General features: G+C 41.8%; 1 protein-coding gene across 2 annotated transcripts in view; it reads left to right on the forward strand.

The window, feature by feature from the left end:
- The window catches only part of PHF2 (PHD finger protein 2), a 506159-nt gene that overhangs the window by 384577 nt on the left and 95286 nt on the right, over nt 1–26296 (forward strand). For both annotated transcript variants that reach the window (XM_078661615.1, XM_078661616.1), the window contains exons 8-11: nt 13382–13469; nt 14071–14177; nt 14781–14872; nt 25441–25530. In XM_078661615.1, the coding sequence (XP_078517741.1) occupies nt 13382–13469; nt 14071–14177; nt 14781–14872; nt 25441–25530 (377 nt within the window). The remainder of the gene's footprint in view (nt 1–13381; nt 13470–14070; nt 14178–14780; nt 14873–25440; nt 25531–26296) is intronic.

Consider the following 26296-nt stretch of genomic DNA (forward strand, 5'->3'; position numbering starts at 1 on the left):
AAAGCTTCGCTTTTGCTTACGTCTAGCGAGACCTAAAAAGTGGGCTCTACCTGCTCGTTATGTGGCTCAGCACCAGAAGATCTGCTGCACCTACTATGTACATGTAGAGAACTGTTGGAAGAACGAAAACAACTGCTAAAACAACACTTCAATCAGCGAGGGATATGCACTAGGAGCTAAGCAGCTCTGGCCTGTTTTGCTCCGAATGACCCACTGTTCAACTGCTGTCTAGTGAAGTTCCTGAGGATAGTGGAAAAGAAAATGGCAGCACAATAGTCATGAACCAATCTTAGGATAGTACCCGTGAACAATTGCAATCCTATCATGGGGCCTCAAAGAGGGTATTTTCCTCTTAGTCACACCAGTCCTGGTACCATAGCACTTTATTAAAGTCTTAAGCACTTTTTGTTTGTAGAAACACCTTTTTGAATTCTGGTATAAGAAGTGACGGGAAGCATTGGACTAGAACGAAGTACACTTGACCCTTAACAGCATCTGCTGAATCAAAAACAGCTTGGTCAGGAGAACTTCTTCTCAGTCGAAATATTGGTTTTAAAAAAACATTTAAATTATGAAATATTTTTTAATATCAAAGGCAGAATTATTTTAACTTAATGTTCTTTGTATTGCAACGGTTTTTATTTACTATGCAAATAAAACAAACCTTGTCACATGTGGGGAGTGGAGTGGGGAAGCTTCCAGTAGTGAGTGAGGTGCCAAAGAAGGCAAAAGCTCTTAAACCGCTGGAGCAGACTATTTATTAAACTGTATAAAGGTGTTGTGGGATTAGAACAACAAAATCTGTAATGGTTAAGATTTTCGGAAAACGAAACATGAAGTCACTCTTCTGGAGGGGCCCTTATGTGGCTGTCGGAGATATATGGACATATCTAGGACTTGTATTTGTATTTACCCTTCATTCTCAAAAGGACCTGCTTTTCCTTGCACCCACTCTGGCTATGCACAAAATGTAATAAAAACGAAAGTGGTAACATCCAGGGCTGGACAAGAAATCAAAACCAACCCATGACAATTTTTTCAAACCAGTCCCAAAATACAGGAGGCCTCGGCTAGAATTGGGCTATGGGGGAATTTGTGCGTCACTGTCAAGTCTGGGCTCTCTAAAAGCAGCCCATAACTAAATAAACTTTGCCTCCTTGCTATTTAAAATGGCCATTTAATCCAGTCAGTAATTCTTAGATTCTCAGTTGCCTTCTAAACTACAGGCCTTCTTTCCTCCCGAATTTGTTTTGTGACAATAATAGAGAACATTTATATTTTTGCTTAAAAAAACTATTGTTTTGGAAACTGTTAGACCTGGCATTTTTTGGTGTGGGTCCCCTTGTCTTTTTGCCTCTGTCCTCCTGTTTTTAACTATGTACTGCATTTAGTTTTTGCTGGTTTTAGAACTCTGGCCACTTTACCACTGCTGGACTGCTGGCAAGTGCTCTATCTAAAACGTAATGGTAATTGGTTTCTCCGTAATTGGCATATTTGATATACTAGTAAGTTCCTACTACAGTGCACTGTGTGTGCCCAGGGCCTGTAAGTCAAATGCTTCAAGTTGGCCTGCAGCAATGATTGTGCCACCCACAAGAGTAGTTCTGCAAATATGCCTCAAACCTGCCACTGCAGTGTCTGCATGTACAGTTTTCAACTGCTGTTTTGACCTGGTAAGTGCACTCACTTGCCAGGCCCAAACCTTCACATTTATTACATGCAAGGCACCCCTAAGGTAGGCCCAATGTAGCTCCCTGGTAGGGTGCAGTGTATTTAAAAGGTAGGACATGCACGGTTGTGTTTTACGTGCTCTGGTAGTGAAATACTGCTAATTTCGTTTATCACTACAGCAATGCCTATCTCTCCCATAGGTTAGCATGGAGCTACCTTGTAACAACTTAAAGGTGTATCTGCCAATTGGGAGCTGATAGAAAATTGGAGTTTGGTGTCTCTGGACTCGCAATTTAAGAACACATCTTTTAGTGGAGCTGGAGTTTTTTAAACGGCACTTTTAAAAAGTTGGCATTTCCTTACTTTAACCATCCTGAGCCTCTACCTGCCTGTGGAATACACGTCTGAGTTAGGATGACAGTTGGGCTGTTTGTGCATTCTCTCTACACAGTCACACAAAGGGGAGCTGCGGTGCGCCCTGCATATCCTGATGGCCCATCACCAAGCTGATGGGTCTTCCACAGGTAGAGTAGTGGGAGGGGTTAACACTGACACCTGAATAGGGCAGCACTTGTACTCACACAAATAAGTTGATGCCCCTGTAGTGTATCTGCCAATGTCGCCATTGAGGCCCCTGTCTGCGCCAGAGCTGAGGGCACAGCTCGTGAAGGCCACGAGGGACCCAGACCTACACTGCAGCCTCGACTTCACCAATGACAACGCTCCAGCATCTATGCCACGTCGCTGCCTTAACCGGAGCCAAAGGCACCCCTCATGAATGGCATGATGCACCACCCCGACTTACACCGCAGCCCCGGTCCAGCCGACACCAGTGCTTCTGCAGCGCCACCACGGAGCCAAAGCCTTGCGGCCTGATTTCGACGCTGCATCTACTTCGCTCCACAGTAAGGAACCACAGCATCCAGACCTGCCACGGCAGCCTCACCTCCCCTGCAGCAGTTAGGAACCAATGCATCATCTCCCCTGCCAGACATAACTGGACCAACTCCTCACTCCCTCTGAAACAGTGAGGAACCGATGCCACTCTGGTCTCTGCGAAGCCTTACCGCCCCTGTTTCTTGCATTGTCTTTGTTTTTCCCGTCACCTCCAAGGTGCTGGAATGGGGTCTGCCCGACTCCGTAACCAGTCCTCGCTCCATCGAGTTCGGACTGTCTTTGTGGGGTTGTTGATGTTGACTGTGACCAAATAGCCCTGGTTGGAGCTATTTTTGATTTCTAAAAGCTGTACTTCATTCAGTCTTTGAAAAGCGAGATCTTGATATGTGTATGCTGGAGTTTTGTTGTTTTGGTCTTGTTTTATTCAGACAAATATTGGCTATTTTTCTCAACTGGTGTAGAGTCCTTTTGTAGTGTTTTTCCCTGTGATACTGTGTGTATGTGTGTATATAAATACTTTACACATTGCCTCTGGGTTAAGCCTGACTTCTCTGTGCCAAGCTACCAAGGGGATGAGCAGGGGTTATATTAGGTGTATAACCCTGACTAGAGTGGTAGGTTCTGCCTGGCTTAGGTGTATACCCTAGCCAATCAGAACCTCGATTTCTAACAGAAACACTGCTACTTTTAGAAGATTGTCTCTTTCCCTAGCAATGAAGTGGATCACCATGCACCGCAGCACCACCGTAACCTGGTATTTCTCTCGAGGCATCTCAGAAAAGTTTCTAATACTGTCTTTCTGCATGAATTAGAACTTACTCAATCTAACTAGAATCCATTCAGAGAATCTCTACTTTTACACCTTCATATTCTCCTTGGATCTGCTTTTTATGAGCCCAATTCACAAAGATAATATATTCATGTATTTACTCATGCGTATATTTACTCTTATAGATAGGTATAACTCTTCACTTTTATCCTGTTCACAATTTGTGACTTGAGATTTACACCTATGTGTAGACTTGTATGTTTCCACCCCTATCAAAGAGGGGATGGAGCCTTCTGTAATTGTATTTACAATCTTAAAGTTACTACATGTAAATTTACAAACATATTTTATGTTACACATAGTTGCTGGACATATCCTTTTCTACGACAGAGACAACAGTCATGGAGATGGAGAAATTGATATGGGAAAATACATGGAGATTGAATAAAGTTTATTTTGGATGGAAAACAGATAATATAATATATAAAGTTAATGTAAATAAATGTAAAATATTCAGTGTAAACAAGGAAATAATAAAACAACGTTTTACAGCATATTTAGCCCTTCAACTAATATGTTCTCCTCTGTCTCTGTTAGTGCTAAATATACCTTTGTATGTCAGGTGACACTTCTTTACACTTAATTTTTCTCTCTACATGAAAGATTTACAACCTCTTCTGGGTTCTCTTCAGATAAACTACTTTGCCAACATATATAAGACTACTTCTTTTGTAAGTCATCCAAAATATTTCTGTAATGTGACATATATTTTAGTTTCTGTAGTGAGAGTATCTTCAACATGTCCCAGGGTATGTACTGTATGCCTTATTGGCTGCATTGATGTGTTTGGCAGGGTGAAGGTATTTAGTTGAAAAAGGCAAAGCACAGCTAATGGTGGACAACATATGTTATGTGAAGCAGTCTGAATTCTAATTCATAGTAATTGCAAACCTTTTCACAGCTACCTCAAATTGGAGAACGACAATTAATCTATTAATTTCAAACACATATCTAAGCAGTAGTTCTGTGTTAGTCTCCACCAGTTTCAAGTCCTTCCTGCTAGGAGACGCTGAGCCAATCTCACTGATTTGGGTCCATTTCTTGGACACAACCTTTTCTTTGAATTATTGATTATTGATTCTAGGTCAGTACACTGTTGATTATATACTGCAGTAGATTACAGGTTTTGTTTGCCTCTACGATTGTGCATATTACTTTTTGAATTAGGTAGATGAATGCCTTCTGTTTTAAATTCCATCTCCTGATTTGAATGTTCAGAGAATCATCTAAAATCTCATCTTCTGGCTAGGGGTATTAAACTGAATAATTGGCATTTTCAGTAAAGTCTGAAGTGGGTTTGGGTTTGTTAGCATGGAATATGTTCTTACTTTACTGTGTCCGCCAGTGATCTCGGGTAATGTTGTGCAGGTTACCAGAAACGTATCTGTCACAAACTGAAGCTACATGTTGGGCAGGGCCCTTCTTAGGAGGATTTCCCTAAAACATTGACTTGATTGGTTTAGATGTCATACCTGTAAGTGCCCTGTAAAAAGGTACACCACTGTGGGAGGGCGGGTTTGATATACAGGCGAGGAGGCTTGAGAAGTGGTTTCAAAGAAGGTGATTTATTGGTAACAGAAGGAGGGGTAAACAGAACAGGTGAAGGTCCCCCGAGTTCTTCCTCTTCAGATGACTCTGGTGATGAGCTGTTGGGAGATGAGGTGGGCAGAGGTGTTGTCTTGCTCTCCTCTTAAGGACCGAGGCGGTCTCCCCGGAGGCTCATAGGAGAAGGGAAACACAAAGGAGGGAATCGTGAGACCGAGGTTCTTAAGAAGATTAGGGTTTTATCTCCCTTCACCACACCTTTTGTGTATCTAAGGCAATTAAGTCGGTTGTGTCAGGCAGCAAAGGAAACAAAAGAACAACACTGGCCGAAGAATAGCACCCAATTGCCAAGAGTAGTCAAAAGAAATATACCGGCCGAAGAATAGCACACAGTTGCCAAGAGTAGTCAAAAGTAAGCGATATTCTGGTTTAGTGCCTAGGAAAGGATATAAGCAGTGCACATTCGGGTTGGAAACGTTAACGACGGCGAGAGGAGGGAAACAATAGACCTATTGACCTATATGACAGGCTAATGGCTATGACAGTGTGTCACGAAGACCTATAACAGCCTCCCTGTTCCCTAGTCCCACCCGGTGCTCCCTCCCGCTTTCTCAATACCCTCTACCCTTTAAGCAGCTATTACTCACGGCCTCCGCCGTAAATCTCCTGAGTTACGGCCGCTCCCCAGCCTCCTCCGGACGCCACCAGTCCTCGCACCAGCTTTCTTCTTCCTGGTTCACTGGGGGTCGTGCGTCCTGGGTCTTGGGTCCCGCGTCTTCCTCCTCGGGTCCCGCGTCTTCCTCCTCGGGTCCCACGCCTTCCTCCTCGGGTCCCGCGTCTTCTTTCAGTACTCCAGTAATCCCGCGTCCTTCTTCCTCTTTCGCGCCACTCTCCCTTGCCCTTTGAACGCACCGGCTTTTCACTGGGTCGTCCTTCCTACTTCCGGCTTCCGTATGAGTCACTTCCGGGTCATTCCTGTCGACAATATTTGCCTGCGAAGAGACAGCAGATGAGTATGGCTTTTGTAGTCTGGTGACCCTGTCTCGAAACGGCACTTGTGCTGTTGGTGTCCCACCCGGCGGGAGTCCGGTAAGTCTCACACCCACTCCCGGGTCCTTCTCACAACCACATACCCAGGGCGGGTACTGCACTGGGCAGTTGTGGGATGCTGCAATGATTGTGCCGCCCACCAGAATAGCCTGTCAAAATGGTACACCACATATGATATGATATAAAGTCTTTTATAGCGCGCTCTATTACTAAAAATAGTATCCTGGCGCGAGAAGGTCCGAGCAATTCACAGGGAAGAAGAAGAGAAGGCGGAAAAGTGGTAAGTTACAGAGTCATGTTAAACAAATGGGTTTTCAGTCCTTTCTTAAAAGACATGATGGTTGGAGCGATCTTGATGTGGAGGGGAAGGGTGTTCCAGGCCCTTGCGGCTCTGACCGAGATGGACTGGCCACCTAAGCGAGAGTACTTATATTTAGGCACGGTCATTTGACACTGATTGGCCGACCGAAGGGAACGATTAGGGATGTACAGAGTAAACCTTTTTCTCAGATAAGCAGGGCCAATCTGATGGACAGCCCGATAGGAGAGGACAAGAGTTTTAAACAGAATCCTGTTGGCACCAGGAAGCCAATGGAGGCTGCGGAGGAGAGGGCGGACACTGAATCTCTTGGGTACATTAAACACAAGTCTTGCGGCCGCATTTTGTATGGTCTGGAGACGTTGAATCAAATAGGCCGGTAGGCCGCAGAACAAGCCGTTCGCGTAATCCAACCTGGAGAGTATAAGAGCACGCGCGACAGTCTCTTTAGCCTCTCTCGGGAGGAGGGGAAAAAACCTACGTAGGGTTTTCAGAGTCGAAAAGCAAATCCCCGTGAGTTTTTTAATGTGGTCCTCAAACTTGAGGTCATTCCCGAACCAGACTCCCAGGTTTTTTGCTGGGCCGCCAATAGATTTAGGGCAGGGCAGATCGCTGGGCCATAGGAGATCACTAAAGTTGTCAGGGAAAGAGCCATAGAAAAGAACCTCAGACTTGCCTTCGTTACATTTGAGCTGGGCAAGAGCTAACCATCGGAAAACTGATGAGAGGCAAAGTTGGACCGCCGACGTCTCCAAATTGTTCTTGGGCCAAGTGAACAAAAGTTGGGTATGGTCGGCATAGGCCATACTTTTAGCCCCTAGCTGTTCGGCTAAATAGATCAGGGGGGTAAGGTAAACATTAAAAAGCAAGGGGCTCAGAGTAGAGCCTTGTGGAACCCCAGTAGCAAGTGTCTTAGGTGAGGAAGCAAAAGGAGGCATCCAGACTTGTTGCGTCCTATTATCTAAAAAAGACGTCAGCCAGTCAAGTGCCTGGCCAGTGATGCCAATGGTGGCGAGTCTAGTGAGTAGAAGAGAGTGGGGTACCGTGTCGAAGGCGGCAGAGAGGTCTAATAAAATCAGAACCGCTCTGCCACCTCCATCCAGGCACTCCCGGATAGCCTCTGACATTTCGACAAGAGCTGTTTCAGTGCTGTAAGCAGCCCTGAATCCTGACTGCGCTGGATGCAGTGCCTGAGATGTTTCGACAAAATTGTCCAGCTGTTTAAAAGCGATCTTCTCGCAAACTTTTGCCCTGGGAAGTAGTGGGACGCCACTGATTGTGCCAGCCATTGAATAGCCTTATCAAACAGGTCTCTTAATCAGGTTGGCCTTTCTCACTCGGCAGCCAACCCAGAGGGAGACTTTTCCCTACCGCCAGAGCAGACCTAGGGTAAATCCTGAGGGGTGGGTCTCAGCGTAGGTGAGTGGCCAGGAAGTTATAACCGCTTGTTTGCTGCCTGGGTAGGGATGAACCCACATGTGGGTTTTCCTTACCTAGGGGGTCGGCTCCCCCATCGGACACCACTTGGATGTGGCAGATTCTATTTTTGTGGTCTTAAGGCTCTGGACACTCTCCCATTGTAAATGCAGTATTGGAGTGCATGCGCTCTTCCTACAAACATTAGGAAGTGACACTGATAAGGAGTTTCTAAACACAGGTCAGGCCTTCCATTGCAGGCCTGTGTGCGCGCACTCGCACCTATGGTGGTTGTAAATCAGTGTCCAGCCTGCCATTGCAGGCCAGTGTTCGCACCTGCAGCTATGAGGGTTAAAACTTGTGGGCCACCTGCCATTGCAGGCTGGTCTGCACACATGTACCACTAATGTTTCTAAACATAGATGAGGCCTGCCACTGCAGGCCTCTGTGTGCACACTTGCACCAATGGTGCTTAACTATGGGTCCCGCCTGCTATTGCGGGCTGGTGTACGCAGTTGCACATAGGATGTTTTACACATGGTCAGCGTGCCATTGCAGGCCGGTGTGTACGCTTGCACCGATGATGTTTCTAAACATGTGAACAGCCTGCCATTTCATGTCTGCGCATGTGCAATTGTGCTTTGGCTCAGGCTGGTCTTTTTAAATCACTAACCATCCTGACAGGACCTTTCACTACCACTGTAGTGCCCCGAGGGTACGTCTTAAGGGGTGAGCGAGTGGTAGGCTAAAGGCATGGAAGACACACGTGTGTTCCCTGCCCAGGTAATGAGGAAAACCCACGTGTGTTTCCACTACCTATGAGGCTTGCTCTTCCCCTAGGCTAACATGGGGAAGGGTTCAAATTACATTTTAAGTTGCAATAGTGGATTGAAGTGGAGCAGTCTCATAGTGTTTCATATTTTTGGATTCGCAGTGACAAACCCTTTCCATTGGTAAAGGAGATTTTATCATGATTAGCGTAGAAATGCCACTACTAGACAATGGGCAATTCTATGCTCCAAAAATCTTTGTGTGCCTTTGTACTTGGCTCAAGTCCACACTGAAGGATGGGGAGGACATCTGGGCATTCCCCAGCAAAAGCTATTAAACTTTGGGCATGCAATTGAAACAACAGACTCTTCCATTTGCAGGCCTGTCTAGATTGATTAGAGAAAGAGGTTTTGACACTTGGCCTCTGGAACAAGATCATGGCCCCACTAAAGATTAAAGATCTGTATTCACTGGCTCATAGCAAACAGGACTGCAATTTAGGGGAGACATCTGGGATACAAAGGGAGAACCTTTGAGCCACCTTCAACTTCAAAGGTACACTACAGTTGAACTACTGGTGCCAGACTACAGCAGGGTAGAGATACACTTGTGGGGACGTGAGACTAGACAACCTGGAACTGCGTGTTGCACACTACCAGAGGAATCTTTAGTGCACAAGGAGGATTACTGCCATTGAAGAGACAGCATTCCCTTCCTGAATAGTGGCTAGCCTGGGCTCATTTCATGCTGCAGTGGCACCCCGAAGTGTGCTCTCCAAGGGCTTGTTGGTTTGCCCCCTTTGCTCTTTCGAGGTCTCAGGGACATCAAAGATCTCCTGTGAGAGATCCTCGCCACCTACTTGTGACACCTTGAGGGCGGTACCCTTTTGTTTGCCTGCATTGTCTGCTGGATCCCAACTGGGTGCACAGTGTGACGGAAAACGATCGGAAGCGGGTCAAGAGACTGCGTGACCTCCCTGTGCTTGACAGAACCAGGCTGGTGCCGGGAGGCCCTAGTGGAACTCTTTGGGGTGACTGGCTATTTCCCTCAGCCTGGGTCTGCTCCACATGCCGTGGATGAACTTTCCGAGTTGTGACCCGTTCCCATTTGACAGAGTTCAGGATATGTACCTTTGAAGAACTTTATGCTATGGACCCAACAATGGGGACTTAGGGCCACATGTACGTACACTAGAAATTGTGAATTCCTAAATGCGATTCCATACAAATCACAATTAGGAAATCGCGATTTTAAATTCACAAAACTCTATTGAGTTTAATTTGCGATGCCCAGTGAGTCGCAAATTGACCTACCTCATTAATATTCATGAGGTTGGTTGCAATTTGCGAACTATTGGGAATCACTATCAACACAGGGATGTGGCCTGCTGGGGACTGCAGACCAACATGTCTGTGTTTGCTTGTAAATAAAGCAGCGTTTGATTGTAAATGTGGCCCGTTTTCCTTAACCCGTTTACCGCAGCAATAATTTCGCTGCAGTGCAGGGTGTGCTATTATGTGGGCGGGGCTGCTTCGGTCAACGGACGTGTGCAGCACTACCGAGGTAATGCTTCCGACGGCCGTTGGCCGACGGGCACACTTAATGGGTTAAATGAAAACGAGATGTTTAAAACGGAACAAGCATTGGCATAGGCCGAAGATCTCGCCTTTGGGAGATGTTTAGCCAGAGCTATTGGCTAAGGGTTTAGGGCACAAGGTGACTTATCGCAGGGCTCAGAAGAGAGGCTCGTCTTACCATGGTGTGGTTAAATAGGGTGGCACTTACCTTGAGTGCAAGAGTGCCATTTTTTTGTGGGTTAGGTATCACGAACACATAAGATGTAAAGATTGTCCTAATGCTATAGAAGCTTTGGGGGCTATCCAAAAAGGATTGGTATGTTCAGCACGTATCAGTTACAGAATATCACTTATGGGGAACACGTTCCAGAGCTGCTGCCTATTCTTGGATTGGAGTCACTAGTGCTACTTATTGTGAAGAGGTGACATATGTTGTGGGAGCCTGGCGCCAAACATGCTCCATTCTGGGGAATTGGTGCCAGTCAAGCATCTTTTTGTTTGGTGTACACCTTTAATTTGGTTGGTACCCCTAACAGCCGGCAAAGGTTTCCAGAGAGGTAGCTGACAGGGGTGGGTGTCAGGAATGCCACAGGCTACGCAGCAAATATAATCTGTGTCATGAGAGCCATCTACTGGGGGTGCATTTCACGAACATGAAAAATGTTTTTTATTAATACAGCAGCTAGGTATTAGAGCTGTATTTTAATTCATGTCATGTGTACTGCCCCTGTAGATGCACTGAAGCCCTCTACACAGGTCAGCACGCTGCTCAGAACCCCAAAGTTAGTTTTTTTGCAGTGGTAATTGTTATCAAGTCCAGTGAATAATTGGCAACAATTAATAGTCAACAACTTAGTCCTATTCTGAGCTCGACATTGATCTACTTCATTCTTCATGTTTGAAAGGACTTGGTGTTTATACTGTCAGCCTTCAATGCTCTGTATAGATCAGTCATTGCATATCTGCTGCATGTCAACTTTACAATCAATCTAATATCATTGCTGTTTCAGGTTGCTGAGGAAATCCTATCCATGTTCCCCTGGCAACCTTGCCACTTTGAAATAAGCCAGGTGGTGTCCTTTCTGCGCCCCATATTGCACTTGAGCCCCTCTAAACTCAAAGCAACCTCCCCTTGACTATAAAAGTCCCATTTGGAACACCCTTCCTGAGTCACCAACTTCTACCCCTCCCTATTCATGAACGTGTGGATGTTCCTACAGAAGTGACCCAGAGTGATATGGCATTTCCCCACCCATACCTCATCAACAGGGCCTCCAGGCTTAGTGCATAAAGGCAAGGGGGTCCAGTCGCTGCCCAAGACAAATATCTTGCAGCTCTAGCTTTTCTCCCATCTCATACAGGACCTTTGTCATAATTGGGTCCTTCTTTCCACAATTTTTCTAGATATTGTAACTGAGTTGTGAGGTAATACATTTACAGGTTAGAGATGGTAAATCCATCCTGGTCATATAGTTTAAGTTCAAGTTTATGTATTTATAAAGCGCACTACTCACCCAGATGGTCTCAAGGCGCTGGAGGGAGGGGTTTACTTTTTATCGATTATATCCATTATATGGATGTTTAATGTGTGCTGCTTAACTCTAGATTCTCTGTTAGTACACATATCCCTGTCAAGACTCTGTCCAGTTCTTTAAAGATTTTACTTGGGACTACAGTCCTTGTAGCATATACCAACATCTGGTTAGCATGATCATTTTGACCAAATGCACTCTTCCCAAGGAGTACCTTCTTGACTTCAGCTGTGTTTTCTTTCTAGGGGGCAGGGAAAAGTTGTATAATCCATGAGCCCAGATCTAATGCAAGTCATTTTGCCTTTTCAAGCCTACCTTGGATGGAGAGCTAGAGAGCAGATTTACTATTTTCTCAAGAGGGATCATCTGTGAATTAAACAGGCTAGCTGTCAAATCAGAGAGTTCTACAAAGTCAAATATGGCTGGAAAAATATATTTTGTTGCTTCAGTAAGATTCCTCAGCTGCATCATTCACATGTTGCGATCCCACATTGGCGGTGTCACCATTTCCAGTCCTCCCAAACTGGAATGGTGGAAGCAGGCATCTTTGTCTTGTTCCCCCTTTTCAAGGTTCATTGTTCAGAGACTATGACTTATTTTCTTACATATTGTCACTATGTATAGGAGCATCCATGCCATCAAAGTCAGGCCAAAGCTATAGTGCTTCAGGGCTATAAATGAAAATTGCAAACATTTGTACACAGCAGCGAAGCACCTCTGGTACATCATTGTAGCCCTGTCAGATATGATCAAGGTGGACCAGAGTGGGAATGACCTTAAGTAGCTGGCATTGTATTTTTGTGTCCTTATTTTGCATTGACAGTGAATGTTGTGAGGAACATTTCTTTGGATTATTATCTGGATTTGGAACAACCACTGTGAAGGAGAAGGGGGTAGAGTAAATCTTTCTGTGGAAGTTGAGGGGTTGATAAATGCTAAATTTTGATTTTGTCGAAACATTCAAGACTACCTCTATAGCAGCGATATAAATACTCTCTCCTTGACAGATGTTTCAAGTACCAGTCTCTCAGGTGGTTAATAGTTTTATAAATTGGGGCCCTACTGTGGAATCACACTTTTAGATTTTTGCAAAAAACACAGTTGATGGACAGAATGTAGAACAATGTCATACATTCACCCCAGTACAGAGATCTGGGCCTAAATCCATCGTTTTTTTGCACTCCACACCACCCTGGGTTAGACACTGGCTATATGGTATATATACACATATATATATATATGGGTGAATGTATGACATTGTTCTACATTCTGTCCATCAACTGTGTTTTTTGCAAAAATCACACTTTTAGAGCCTGCCCCAAATAGTGCATTTGAACAACACCATATACACTTGATTTGTCACTTGTCAATTATATGCATGTTGATGGATACATTTTATTGCATTATTAGGTTCTTACAGCTTACTGTAATATACAACTTTATTAAAGCACCTAATTGTCGGCTATCACGCATTTTAAGAATCAGCAGTTAAAGGATGCTTTGGAGAAAGTGACAATGACCATTTAAACAATAAAACAAATAATATCTGTTTGTTTCCGGCATATATATTTGTACTCAATATGCAAATAATTTTACAGTGTTATCAGTGAACTAATTTCTCTGCCAATGTGCTATGTTTGTCATCGCCTGTAAAATTATTATTTTATAATGTTTGATTTCCATTAAAAGTTTTTATAGAATAGTTAACTTTTGAATTTTGCATTTATCGCATCACCGTAATTTTTTATTAGAATGTATATTTCTTTTATTGTAGGTTGGATATATGCAACACTCACTCCTGTAGACTGCCTTGCTTTTTCGGGACATTTTTTACATCACCTAAGTGTTGAATTGCAAATGAGGTGGGTTTTCTGTTCTGCAGTAACAAATGTCTTTGTAATGCTAATGTTTAAAAAGTAGTGCACAGGATGCATAGTATTTGACTTTCTAAATGTTATGCTTTAGTGAGTTGAATTTCCAGCTGGTCTCCTCCTGTAAGTAACCATGCCCAGCGCATTTTGGTATATTTCATCTTTGGAGTTCTACCTTTCGTTAAAAAAAACTAAATAAACAAGCACTGAAAATACAATGTGAGTTCTGATTTTGGCATTTTTACGATAAATATTTTCTTCTTCTGCATTTAAATGCATATCACTAAAAAAGAAAATCTGTTTTTAAAACTGGAAGCTTTACTGAGCAGGGCCCTATACTGCTACCCTGCTTAAAAGATGATGGATGGAGTTATACACCAATTTCCTGTTAATGTTATTTGAAAATGCATTCATCCCACAATTAGTCGTGGAGCTAAATATCAAAATCTCAGATACTAGAAATTAGTATTTTTACATTGCTTTTTTCCAGGGTTCTTAACAAGGACTATTTCTCATGTAACGCCACTACCATTGTCTCCTTTATGTTGCATGTAGATCATTACACTAAATTGTGTTTTACTTTGTATAACAGAGCATATGAAGTGGAAAGGCGATTGAAAATTGTCAGCCTGACTCAGTTTCCAAACGTTGAAACTGCATGTTGGTATGTGGGAAGACATCTGCTTGAGACATTCAAAGGTAGAGGGCCATTCCATTGTTACCTATCCTTGTTTGTGATGAGGCTGTATGCCGCGTGACAAAGTTGAGCATACAGTGTTGTGTCTCTTTCAGTGTAATCTGCATTAGAGATTTGCATGCTTTAACAGTTGTCACTAGTACATTTTACATCAAATGTATCATGGTGTGTAAAAAATCAAACCAGTGCTAACTCACTATTGACTAATCAAAATAGGACAACAACACTTAGCTAGACATGCACCTCAGAAGCTTGCAGGGGGCTCCTAATGTACTCTTAATGCTTGAAAGACATCCTGGCAATTCAGTACCCTCTTTTAGACTACGATAATCGGATTCTTTTATGTTTTTGAAAGCCAGAGCTACCCCTTACTAAATTGTATCCAAGCAAATGGAAAAGAAGTACCTTAAACTACAGCTAAGAAGCTTCTACTGTGATAAACAGGGAAACATTCTACGTATGGATGTCCTCTCTTATTGTATTGCTCAACTTGTTAAGCTCATTTGAAAGTATTTTAACTCAATATATTTAGTATCTTCTTCTGCAAGGAAAGAATTGTTGTTGCTGAAGAGTTGTCCATTTAACTGGCTCTTTTCTTTATGTAGCTTTGCACAAATCTGGTAAGCAACCTGCACCTCATCTGCTTCAAGGAGCAAAAGTTCTTAATGCCGCATTTCGATCGTGGACAAAAAAACAGGTACGAAAATTATTGATCTGGCATATTTACATACTAGGCTTGTAATGAAAAAAGAGGTCACTGTACTGTCGGCTAAAGTGTCAAAACTTAAGGAATGGATGGAGAGACAAAGACGTCTACAGACACACTGTTTAAAAAAATATATCAGCAATTTGTGCTACTTTTTCCCCCCAGTTTTTAATTGTTCACCTTTCAAAAGGGCAAATACAATGTTTAATTTTTCTCTCCCTCTCTCCCTTTTACTGTTTCTCTCCTCTTTCTCTCTTTGTTTTAGCTGGGATTGTTGAAAATCCTTTCAGGGATTTTTTGAGAACTTAGGTATTTGAAAGAGGTTGTAGTGTGCTTCAAATGGCTTATTTCAGAGACATTGTCACCATTAATTTTCATATCATTTGAGGTCTCTGGTTCTCAGATCCTCTAGGGTTAATACATTTGAAAAATAAATAAATCCTATGGAGTATTTTTGTTTTTGTCCATGTGGGATTTACTGATCCATGGAGGATTTGAGGGCCTCAATATTCTAATTGTCAGCAACTGAAAATAAGTGACAGTAAAGGGGTAAGGGGACTGTGGGATCACTCTCTGACCCAGGTGGTACTGGAGCATCCATGTGGTGCAGATACTGCTCTCAGAAAGACAAAAAAAACAATTTTTTTACTTCTGGAATCAGAAGATTCAAATTTCAGTCTGTTGATTCGCAAATTCACATTATTCCTTAATTTCTATATCTCTGTTTTGCAAATCTTGAAGTTGAATTTTCAAAAACTAAACAATTAACACTACAAATATGCATGGCCATCTACAGTATGCAGTTTGGACCAAGGAGTTGATTCAGGCTTTGGCAATAGGTGGGCTTGAACATTGCCATCAGTACGAGTACAGTGCCTGGCCGAAGGCCAAGTCGTGGGGTAGTAGGGGTTGTGTTCCTAGAATTCGGATGTAGAATAGCATCAAAAACCAATATATTTTTCTCCATAGCAGCGATACATATGTTTAACCTGTTCCATGCTCATGACAAGGTCAGCTCGTCATGCAGTACACTGGAGCTGTGCTTATGACGAGCTGACCTTGTCATGAACAATGGTAAATCTGACTTGTCAGCACCCAGCGGGAAAAGCCTTAGCAGCCAAGGTGTTAAAGTAAATATCTGAAATTCAATTAAAAGTCCACTCACTGTAAGAAAGTTATTTATTAGTTGGGGTGGATGGGAGTTGCTAGGTAGAGTAAAGATTTCAGTAATTTAAATCTGAGCTCAAAAACTGGTACCTATGGCACAGAGCAGACAGGCTAAATTTAAGAAAAAGTGTCAGCATTTAGAAGTATCAAATCATTTAAAAAAGACAAAAACACAACACGATCGAAATCACACTCCAATTTATGAATATAGACAATAGTGTAATTAACAAAAGGACACCAAAACTACAGAAATTTAATGATGGTAACCGGAGATATGATTTTAATAAAAAGAACTCCAATAAGTGTTAAATGCCAGTGTGAGTCACAGTAGATCAGACTTAGGTGCGATTTGAGGCCAACCACGATGGAGCATGGGACAGGACAAGGTTCGGGCCAGTCAGAGAAATTACCTTGGGACTTAGAGCCTGATTTATATTTTAGTGGACATCCAGTATTGGTTCCAGGAGGATGGAGTAGATTACTATGTACCCCTGTTGGAGGAACCACCGGATAATTTAATAAATGACCACAAAGCTGGCTGTCACTTACAAAGCTCAGGTTTCTTTTTATTTTCAAAAAGAAAATCCTTAAAACTGATGTTTTTAAAAAAAAAAAAATCCCCCCCTCACAATAGGAATCTTCTCCAATGGGGGCATTATTCCTTTTTTTACAGATTGTACAGCAATAGTTTGCTTGTCAGTGATGGACAGTAAAAAAATGGCTATGTCTGCCCATCCTAATTTGGTAAGGCGGACATATAGTCATTTTTCTGATGACCCTTACTCTGTCTGGCCATCGGAGAGGTCTGACTATGGCAGTGACAGATTATTCACCCCCATAGCCAAACCTATGGTCCGTTCAGGTGGGCAGACCATTATCTTGTAGGTGAGCATACTTTGCTGCCATTGCGATGGAGTAAGTTTACTGCGAAAATATAAAAAAGACCAGTAGTTTTTTTCAGCAAATAAAAATCCTTCACAGGAACAAGGCAATAGGCTGTATCTGAGAAGAGCTCCACAACATCAAATAGGTGTTGGAGAAGGTCCTAGTAAAGTCATTAGTTCAAAATTTAGGCCCAGGGAATTTCTCTTACAGGCCAAATACTTTTGGCGCCCTTGCTTGGTCATGTTTTCTATGTTGACATAATCACTTTTTGGCGCTCATATTCCTTCAGTGGGGTAAGACTGAACACTGTAGTCAAAGAGGACTCCATAAGGCCGGATACCTTTTCCGTGAGGCCCAGTTGAAACAGATTTGCTGCTATGGAAAAGCTCAGAGCAGGAGACACCTGAATCTTTAGCTATGCATCTTGGTCAGATTGACTTGGGAGTTTTGTCCCGGTCCTCCAGAGGTCTTTGGAGCCAAAATGTTTTTAAGTCACATGTTTTTTAGGATGTTACCAGAAGTACACGTTGACCCACCCAAGGGTCCCAGAGCCTCAGGAACAGCACTTGGGGTTCTGATGGGTAACCCTTCCCACTTTTGCAGCAGATCATATGTGCCCTACTGTAAACAATCCCAAAGTGCCCCCCAAGAGTGACAGGGTAATGAGCAGTTGTCTCCTACCTGGCCACTTTTCAATAAAGTAATTTTAAAATTAAATTAAATTAAAATTAATTTAAAATTAAATTAACATTTTAAAAAGTAATTTAAAAGTTGGTAACTTGTCAATGTTTTGTGACTGGATTTCGATCACAAAACATTGATACATTTCATAACGATTCAGTATTTGGAAGGGACACCTACAACATGCTCCTTACAAACAGAATCGGGATGGGGTTTCAGTTTCATTTTAGTAGTTGGTAAATGTTTTCTGATTCCTATAATGGGATTAGTTAATTTATAAAAAGGATTTTTGCAATGACAAACTCTGAAACAGATAAAAACAGCTGAGTACATCTTTCCCATTTGTTCTGAGAGTGTCGCACAGTGCTATGGACAGGTATTACTTTTGTAGTTCACTCTTTGTTGATATTCATAATCCATGTATTTGTTTTTTATTTTTTGCTAATATTCACAGATGAAGTAGACATATGTTCTTTACAAATTTCTATGAAGTACGCATAATCTAAGAAAACCACACATTGTTCAGCTGCACTAGCTCCAATGGCAAGGCTCAAGATATACTGACTGAGGAATAGCAGAAACAGACTCCTAGTTCAAGCTGTTCATAAGTGCAATAATACCTTCTCTCAGAGTGAGCAAAGAAAATAAATGTGTGTATGTTTAAAGGTCTGGTTCAATGACCAAGAAGAAAGGTAATAGCTCAGGGAGTAACTTCCAATCTGAATTATAACAGAGAAAAAGCAAAGTTCTTCTAGAGAGACAAACAAACTTGCAGTTCATTTTGTGCCAGGAGAGTAAATGCCTTTCATTGCATTCATGTTTTTGATGTAATTATGCTGTAATGGTAAGAGAAGGATAGATTGGATAGACCATATGTTTGCTTTCGAAGGAAATATTCATGGGACTTGTTTTGTATATATCCAAAAGGATATTAGAGCGTTTATATGCATGTGGTGGTTGAAGCTCCTGTGCATGTCAGATCTCTCTAGCACTAGAGAGTTGGAGAAATAAATATTCAGGCTCCCAGTACAGCTAGCAGCTATCAGCTTTGTGTGACGGTCCTTATAAAAGCAGAAGTTCCACATTTTCAGCATGTTCCCCTGCCCAGCAATTTAGCAGCGTTGTGCTCAACATCCAACTTACATGTACCTTAGGGTGTGCTTGGCCAAAAACTGTAATGGTGTTGTTTGCAGTCAGTCCTACAATTGTATTATGTAGAACGTGTGTACTCAAGTTTGCATAATATCTAAAGGACAATCTAGAAACATGTCAGTGAACTGACGGTGACCTGAAAAAGCAGAACCGCTATGCTAGCCCCTTTGCATCGTTGGTATTCATATATTGCAGAGTCACAATAACATACATGTCATTTGCACATCCCTGTAGAACTTTCTCTGTGTGAGGAAGGTAACATAGGGAAATTTAAGAAATTCAAAAAACTGACATTTGTTTTGAGGTTGACTCTTCTGATGATCAAGAGGAACGGAGGTTTTGCCACAGAAGTATTGATTTCTTGATTGTTGTATTTGAATGAAAATATCTGATAATATAGGATTATACTTCCCTATCAAAAGAGGCACAGCACATGAACTTAACAGTGTGGCCCACTACATTCAACCGCTCTCCAGTCCAATCCACTCCACTCTAACCCCCTCCAGTCCATGCCAATTCAATTCAATCCAATCCAATCCACTCCACCCACTCCAGTCCAATCCACTCCACTCTCCCACTCCAGTCCACCCAATCCAATCCACCGCACTCCACCCCCATTTCATTCCACCCACGCCAATCTAATCCACCCTATCCAGCAGGGCCAGACTGGCAACCAAAACTGGCGCTGGCAAAGTGCTCAGCCGCCCCCAGGGGGTAGGAGGAGCGTCCGAGCTGAGCTGTTTGCCACGGCCGCTTTCGGACGATTTCGTAAGAGCGGACGATATTGCAGCTATACTGCAAAAATGGCCATGTAACAAAATCGTCCCAGATGGGCCCAAAACCGGACCCCAACCCTGGCGGCTCACCGGGGAAATGCCCGGTGCCCGCTACGGCCAGTCCGGCTCTGCTAACCCACTCCCCTGCAGTCCAACCCACCCCACCCACTCCATCACACTCTACCCCAATTCAAGCCACCCCACTCAATACAATCCATCCAGCCCACCACACTCCAATCCATCCACCTATTCAGTCCAACCCACCCCACTTCAACCCACCCTACTCTAAAACAATCCACCCCACCCCAGTCCACTTCACTCCACCCAAACCAATCTAATCCTCCCACTCCAATCAACCACATTCCAATCCACCTCACTCCAATCAAATCCCCCCTTCCAGACCACCCATTCCAGTCCACACCCAAGCCACCCAATCCAACCCACTCTACTCCAAACAATTCACCCCAATCTACTCCAGTCCAACCCAACCCACTACCTCAATTCACTCCAACCTACTCCACTCTATACCACCCCACTCCACTCTATCCCACCCCACTGAACTCTATCCCACCCCACTGAACTCTATTCCACCCCACTCAACTATATTCCTACCCACTCTACTTTACTCCCCTACTCCTCTCTGACACTCTACTCCAATAAATTCAGTCTACATCACTCTACTCCCCCCCACTCCACTCTAGAACACCCCAGACCACCAACTGGTAGCCATGCTGAGCAGCAGCCACACACTGGTGCACAACATAGCAAAGCCATGTTGTCAAAGCCAAAAACTATTATGGACAAGACTTATTCTTGTGTTGATGGGAAAAAGGGAAACCAACTCATGGATTCAACGTCCCTCCAGACATTTTCATGTGTGAAGTAAACAAACAGAAATTGCCTCTTCAGGGACATATTGTGCAAGCTATCATATTTGTGAGGTGTCCTAAGCAGTCAGCCAGTGAATGGGTGGGCAGTTAGTGAAATCTGTCATCAACCGCAGAAGCCTTCAAACTATGCATGAATATGAATGAGCCAGTTTCCATGTTTCTCCAGTCCTGGGTATCTAACTGTACATGTCTGGTATTACACACACTCAGAAACCCAATTTAATATATAAGTGGGCCCACATTTCCAAAAACATCTTCCACCTCAAAGAAGGCAGAAGAAAAATCCACTTTTGGAAAATTGTATTAATATTCTGATAATCTCCATAAGATTAAACATACTCTGGCCATTGTTTAGAAGGAGAGAGGTCTTACACCACACAATATAGTCTCTCACTTTGCCAATATTTATAAAATAGGTGGTTTCAACATATTTATCTCTGTTACTACAGTTGATTTATATATTTGCCTAAAAGTGGTTGAGCCCCATAATAGCAATTCACCAATTGCTAAAAATCACTAACTTGTTTTGCATTTTTCAAACCTCTCTTATGACTTAAAATCTGTTGAAACATATTTTTTGTATTCATCTAGTAGACACATTTGGTATGAGGCAAGCAGAAGAGAATTGTCTTACTGCGGACAAACTGTATTTCCTGGAGTTTGCCCAGCAGCCATAAAGGTCTACCACCCACCAATAGTTCCATACTTTTTAGAAAGTGTTGTTTTACTCTATTGTGTTCTATTCCTTAAAATCTCTCCCCAAAAGAAATGTGCACTGCAGCCTTTCTGTGTTAGCTCCTTCTGAATTTTCTTAATATAACAGCGCAATCTACAAAACCACTATCAGGTGAGGAAAGAAATGTTACGACATTGATCTATGCTTTCGATTGCTCTTCAAGTGAGCCTCACAAAATACATGCTGAATGTAGTAACATAGACTACACCTCTACAAGTCTATCATTATGAAGACCTTTGTGACTTGATAGAAAACACTATGGGCCTGATTATAAGTATAGGTGCTATTTATCACACTTGATAAATATCGATACCCCAGAGTGCTTTATTTACCATGTGTGTTACATAGCACCTCTTAGGAGTTTTGAGGGAATAACATGTAGATTTTGGCGTTTAATGCACCAACATTCACATGATATAGTACACACAGTATGTTTTCCCCTGTTAAATTATATCAAAATGTAACAAAGGTTGAGGTATTTAACGCATCCAATAATTGTCAGGTGTGTTAAAACAAACTCAACGTATGATTCTCACCCCTGCGCAAACAGGGTATACTCGGGGTCAGAAAATAACAACTCACTCATAATCAGGCCCCTAGGCTTCAAATCCTCAGCCTTGAATTTCCATTTTTCCTCCAAGTTTCACTCTAATCTTTCTCCACACAGCATAAATACTTGATTCAACTTGGTTCTTCTGTTCCTCTCCTTCTTCCCCTGTTGTTGGAGTCAAAGAATTGGCAGAGCTATTCATACAGGTAACCTACACTTGTGAGTAATTTACAGGTGTAATTTACTTCTACACTTAAGAGGAACTTTACTACTTTTGGCTATTCTCAAAATCTGAGTGTAAAGTTTCTCAAAAGTGTAAACTTGCATGTATCCACCCCTGAAAAAGGGGTTGGAGCCAAATGTATGAGTGTGAGTTAATACTGGCAAAAAATGAAACTTTAGTAAGTCCAGTATCCCACATGGCCAACCACTAACACTCCAATACTCTCCAATAGAACATAATTGAGGTAGGGACTTAAAATAAAACCCCATAGGAAATAATGTTAAATTAAATTACATTATTTACTACAGTTGAAAATATAAGGAATTATATTCCAATATTGAAATGATAGATACATATCTAAAAATAGTACATATTGTAATTGCATTGTAATTGCATTGATATAGCGCTTACTACCTGTGACGAGTCATCAAAGTCCTTTTTTCGGTGAGTAGCACGCTACTCCGGCACACATAAAGGATCAGTGGTGATTTACTATAGTGAAATATGAAAGTAATTTGTTTGGTGGATATGTTAGTCAGTTATTTGGATTGAGAATGATAGTGGAGGGATAGAATATAATTAATCTCATTTGAGCTCATGTATCTGGAAGTACATTCATGGATTCTGTCCTTGCAGCCATGCATTCGCTCCCCCTTTCTAAATATATCCAGTCCCTGGTGGAATAAATATCTAGAAAGATCTCATCCACCCCCACCTAGCTGCCGCTAGGGGGCCCATCTAGAGAGATCATTGCCACTTGGCGGTTCACACCTCATTGACAGTACCACCCCTGCCCCACCTCACAGTGGCTGGGGAATCCCACTGAGCAGCGCCACCTTTCGTCTGGATCATCTGTGTGGGCAACTTATCTAGAGAAACCTCTCACCTACTCCTTTAGGAAATATCCCTCTAGAGAGCTCTCCAAGTGACCTGCTTACCAGTCTCTGGCCAAGATGGAAATAGGGTAGGGGAGAGTAAGAGGGGGATAGAGAGGGACATAGAAGGGAGAGAGAGGGGAGAGAGGGAGGAAGAGGTGGCAGAGATAGAGAAATGAAGAGAGAGCGAGTGAGAGAAAGAGGAGGAAAGAACGACGGAGAAAGACAGAGGGAAGTAGTTAGAGGAATGCAGAAAAGACGGGGGATTGGGGAGAGAGGAAAGTCAAGGGAGAGAGAGGATGGGGGGGTGAGGCAGAGAAATAGGGAGCAGAGAGAGAGAGAAAAAGCTTGAGAGTGAAAGAGGTGTCTCCCCGATATCAGCATCCTCTACAGCAGCAAACCGCCCTGTCCCCTCCCTAAAAATAGTAATAGTACATATTTATTATTCAATCTTAAAAATATTTTAACAAACTTTTATGAATTTTTCTAAATTAATGTAACATTCATTCTCATTAAAGTATCATTTCATTGTAATTAATTGTGTAAATCACTTTTAATAATTATTAGTGCATTTATCTTTTTTAAACTTTAGGTGGGGATTTCTTTTTTATGTAAACTTTAGAAAAATATGTATTACTTAATATACTTAATTCAATAATTATGTTAATAGTGTTGTAGCATTTTTTTATTGTGGTCTACATTCAAACTAAATATATAAAGTTAATATGCATTAATATTTAACATGAAAATATCTTTACTACTGATTTTGTTAAGTGAAGTTTTGTTTACTCTTTCTTATACTCTATTATATGGAGACTCCACAGTCAAGTTGATGATCTCTCTATGATAAAGTGTAGGGAAAGGTAAAAAAGTTTATTGAACACAAAAAAAGTAGCAAAACAGTTTTTTTTTAAATGCCAGTGTAAAATATTTATTTTAAATATAGGAAGAAAAGTAAATATGCTAGATTACTCCTACCATCATTTTGAATTAAATATTGAATACATTTAAATATATTAAAGTAAATATATCTCCTCAAGATTCTGTACAGGACACACCCAGATATAAACAGAACAGGGCCAGATGTACTGCATTGCAAGCTCCTCCGATAGCACCCCACAAGGAAGTACCGATGTAAAATAGCACCACTGCAGATCACCCCCCTGGTTCAGAAAGTCCTGTTTGATGAGGTCTGTTTTTTGGTCACTTTATCTGGTTGCTAAAGGCATATTGTGGGCCTACCAAGAACATACAAGGGCTTGGAAATTGCCTTTTGTTTACCATTGGTAGGCTTTCCTGTTAATTTCATTTGGTTGCTTCGTATTTTGCTTTTTTGCCCATGCTTGTGTGGGTCCCTCCCAGCCTCTTTATTATTTCTTCGATTTGCCGACTTCTATACTTATTCTGCTCAGCTTGTTGCTGTCTTTCGCCCATGTACTTTTTTCTTATTTCTTTAGGACCAAAGGCATGCTTATTATGCCCTTGTATGTAACATCTTACAATAATTTTGAATTGAACTAGGTATATCAGGCCTTGAGTACTCAACCTTTACTGATTTTAGAAGATATCCGCATATCACTAGCACTATTGAATTCTTATTACCTTATACTGATTTTAATTTTTTAAGTTTGAGGTTGATTCTTCCATTAAACAGTTTGACACTCAAGGGTGCCTATTCACAAATATACGTTTAGTACTCTTTAATGTTCTCTTGCATCCCTTGTGAATTACCCCCATAACATAGAAAAGTATCGTATTCATACACTCATATAGTAAAAATACAAAGGAAACTGCCTTCTTTGCATTTTTACTAATAGGGAGTTTCAGGGTTGATTTACAAAGGCATGTATGTAAAAGAGTACTCCTGTAGGACTAGTTCCTGTACACATAATTGATTTTTGAATCTGCCTCAGAGAGTCTTGATTATGTCCTGTAAGAATGAAAACTAGATGCCTTGTCAGGCAGTCAGCTGATAACACTACTTTTTCATTTGTTAAACAATTAATGAGTAAATGAACTTGTATGTGATGATGGTTCCTGTGTAAAATAGGAGAAGGAGCTCTTTCTTCTAGCCTGTTACTGATCTTGGACCGAGAAGGGCATATCATTGTACGAAATTATGGGACATGCTCTTTTAAAGAGGCCCTGTTTATGGTTTAACAGTTATACTTGCAAATGCCTTTATACAGCTTTTAGGCAAACTGAGCATGACCCTTGTAGGTTAAGAATACTTCCACTCATATCCCTTGAATCAAGATGATTAAAGAGGGTGCAAAGTATTGTAAAAAGAAAGATGTGCTTAACCAATGCAGAATTGTTTTTTTCCCTTTAGTCTGGAGAGTACCGTGCTAAAATGTCTCTCTAGGTTCGCATATGATTAAAACCATTCAATTCTACTGATCTTACATTAATTGTTAAAGTTAAATGTGAGTTTATTTTTTGCATTAATGATTTTACAATCATTGGGCTTTGCAGTTGTCTTGTAATAAATGAAAATGGATCCCTCATTAGTCTTCCGACTAACATCACAGCAGAAGCCACATGTTCTATATTTTTCTCTATTTCAATTGGTGCAGCTCATAATTCATTGAACTTGTATAAATGTTTTTTCTTTTCTTTTTTAGGCTTTGTACGATCATGAAGATGAGCTCCCTGAGCATTTTAAGCCAACCCAGCTTATAAAGGACCTTGCCAAAGAAATACGATTAACGGAGGTGTGTGCAAGCCTTTAATTATTAACTTACTCATGTAGTCACTGACATCTTTTGCAATCGATACGCCAGAGTTGGATGTATGTCGTTACAACGCATGCTTTTTCCACACATGCCTTTACAACGCAGGTATTAGAACGCAAGTCGTTACAACGTCTTGCATTGGGGTGCTGGATAGTGAATAGTTTAATTTACTATTCCAACTCCAGTCCCCGTGGATAGTAGGGAAGGTTTTGGTTAGTAAATTAAACTATTCCCTATCCTACAGCGCCCTCCAGCGCAAGTCGTTGTAACGACTTGCGTTGTAATACCTGCGTTGGAAAGGTACTGCGTGGTAAAAGTTTTGTTGTAAAGGATGTTTCCCCCAGAGTTTATTCAATTAGTCTGTAATGCACTTGTTTCCTTTGGATAATTTGAGACATATCAGAATATTCTTATTAAATTACTTAGCATCATCATAATTCTAGTCCCAGCTCATGTTCCCACCTTAAAAGCTACATTGTTAGTACTGTTTTAGACCCAATCTAAGATTAGTTCAGGTACAAGTAAGTTCTCTTTCAATAACCGTAGGATCCATTTCAGTAAGCAGCAAGTGGTGCATGGAATTGCTACAATTAATCCCAATCACAAGTGTCCATGGGCAGCATTCATGCCTTTGTGACATGGCTCTTATATTTCATCATAGTAGGAACCAACCATATAAAAATGAATCTTGCTCCTCTCCCCAATTGCAAAGCTTAGTCGAATTCTGATGCGTCCGCAGTAGCAG

This window comes from Lissotriton helveticus, chromosome 9, assembly GCF_964261635.1.
Source record: "Lissotriton helveticus chromosome 9, aLisHel1.1, whole genome shotgun sequence".
NCBI classification, from domain to species: Eukaryota; Metazoa; Chordata; class Amphibia; order Caudata; family Salamandridae; genus Lissotriton; species Lissotriton helveticus.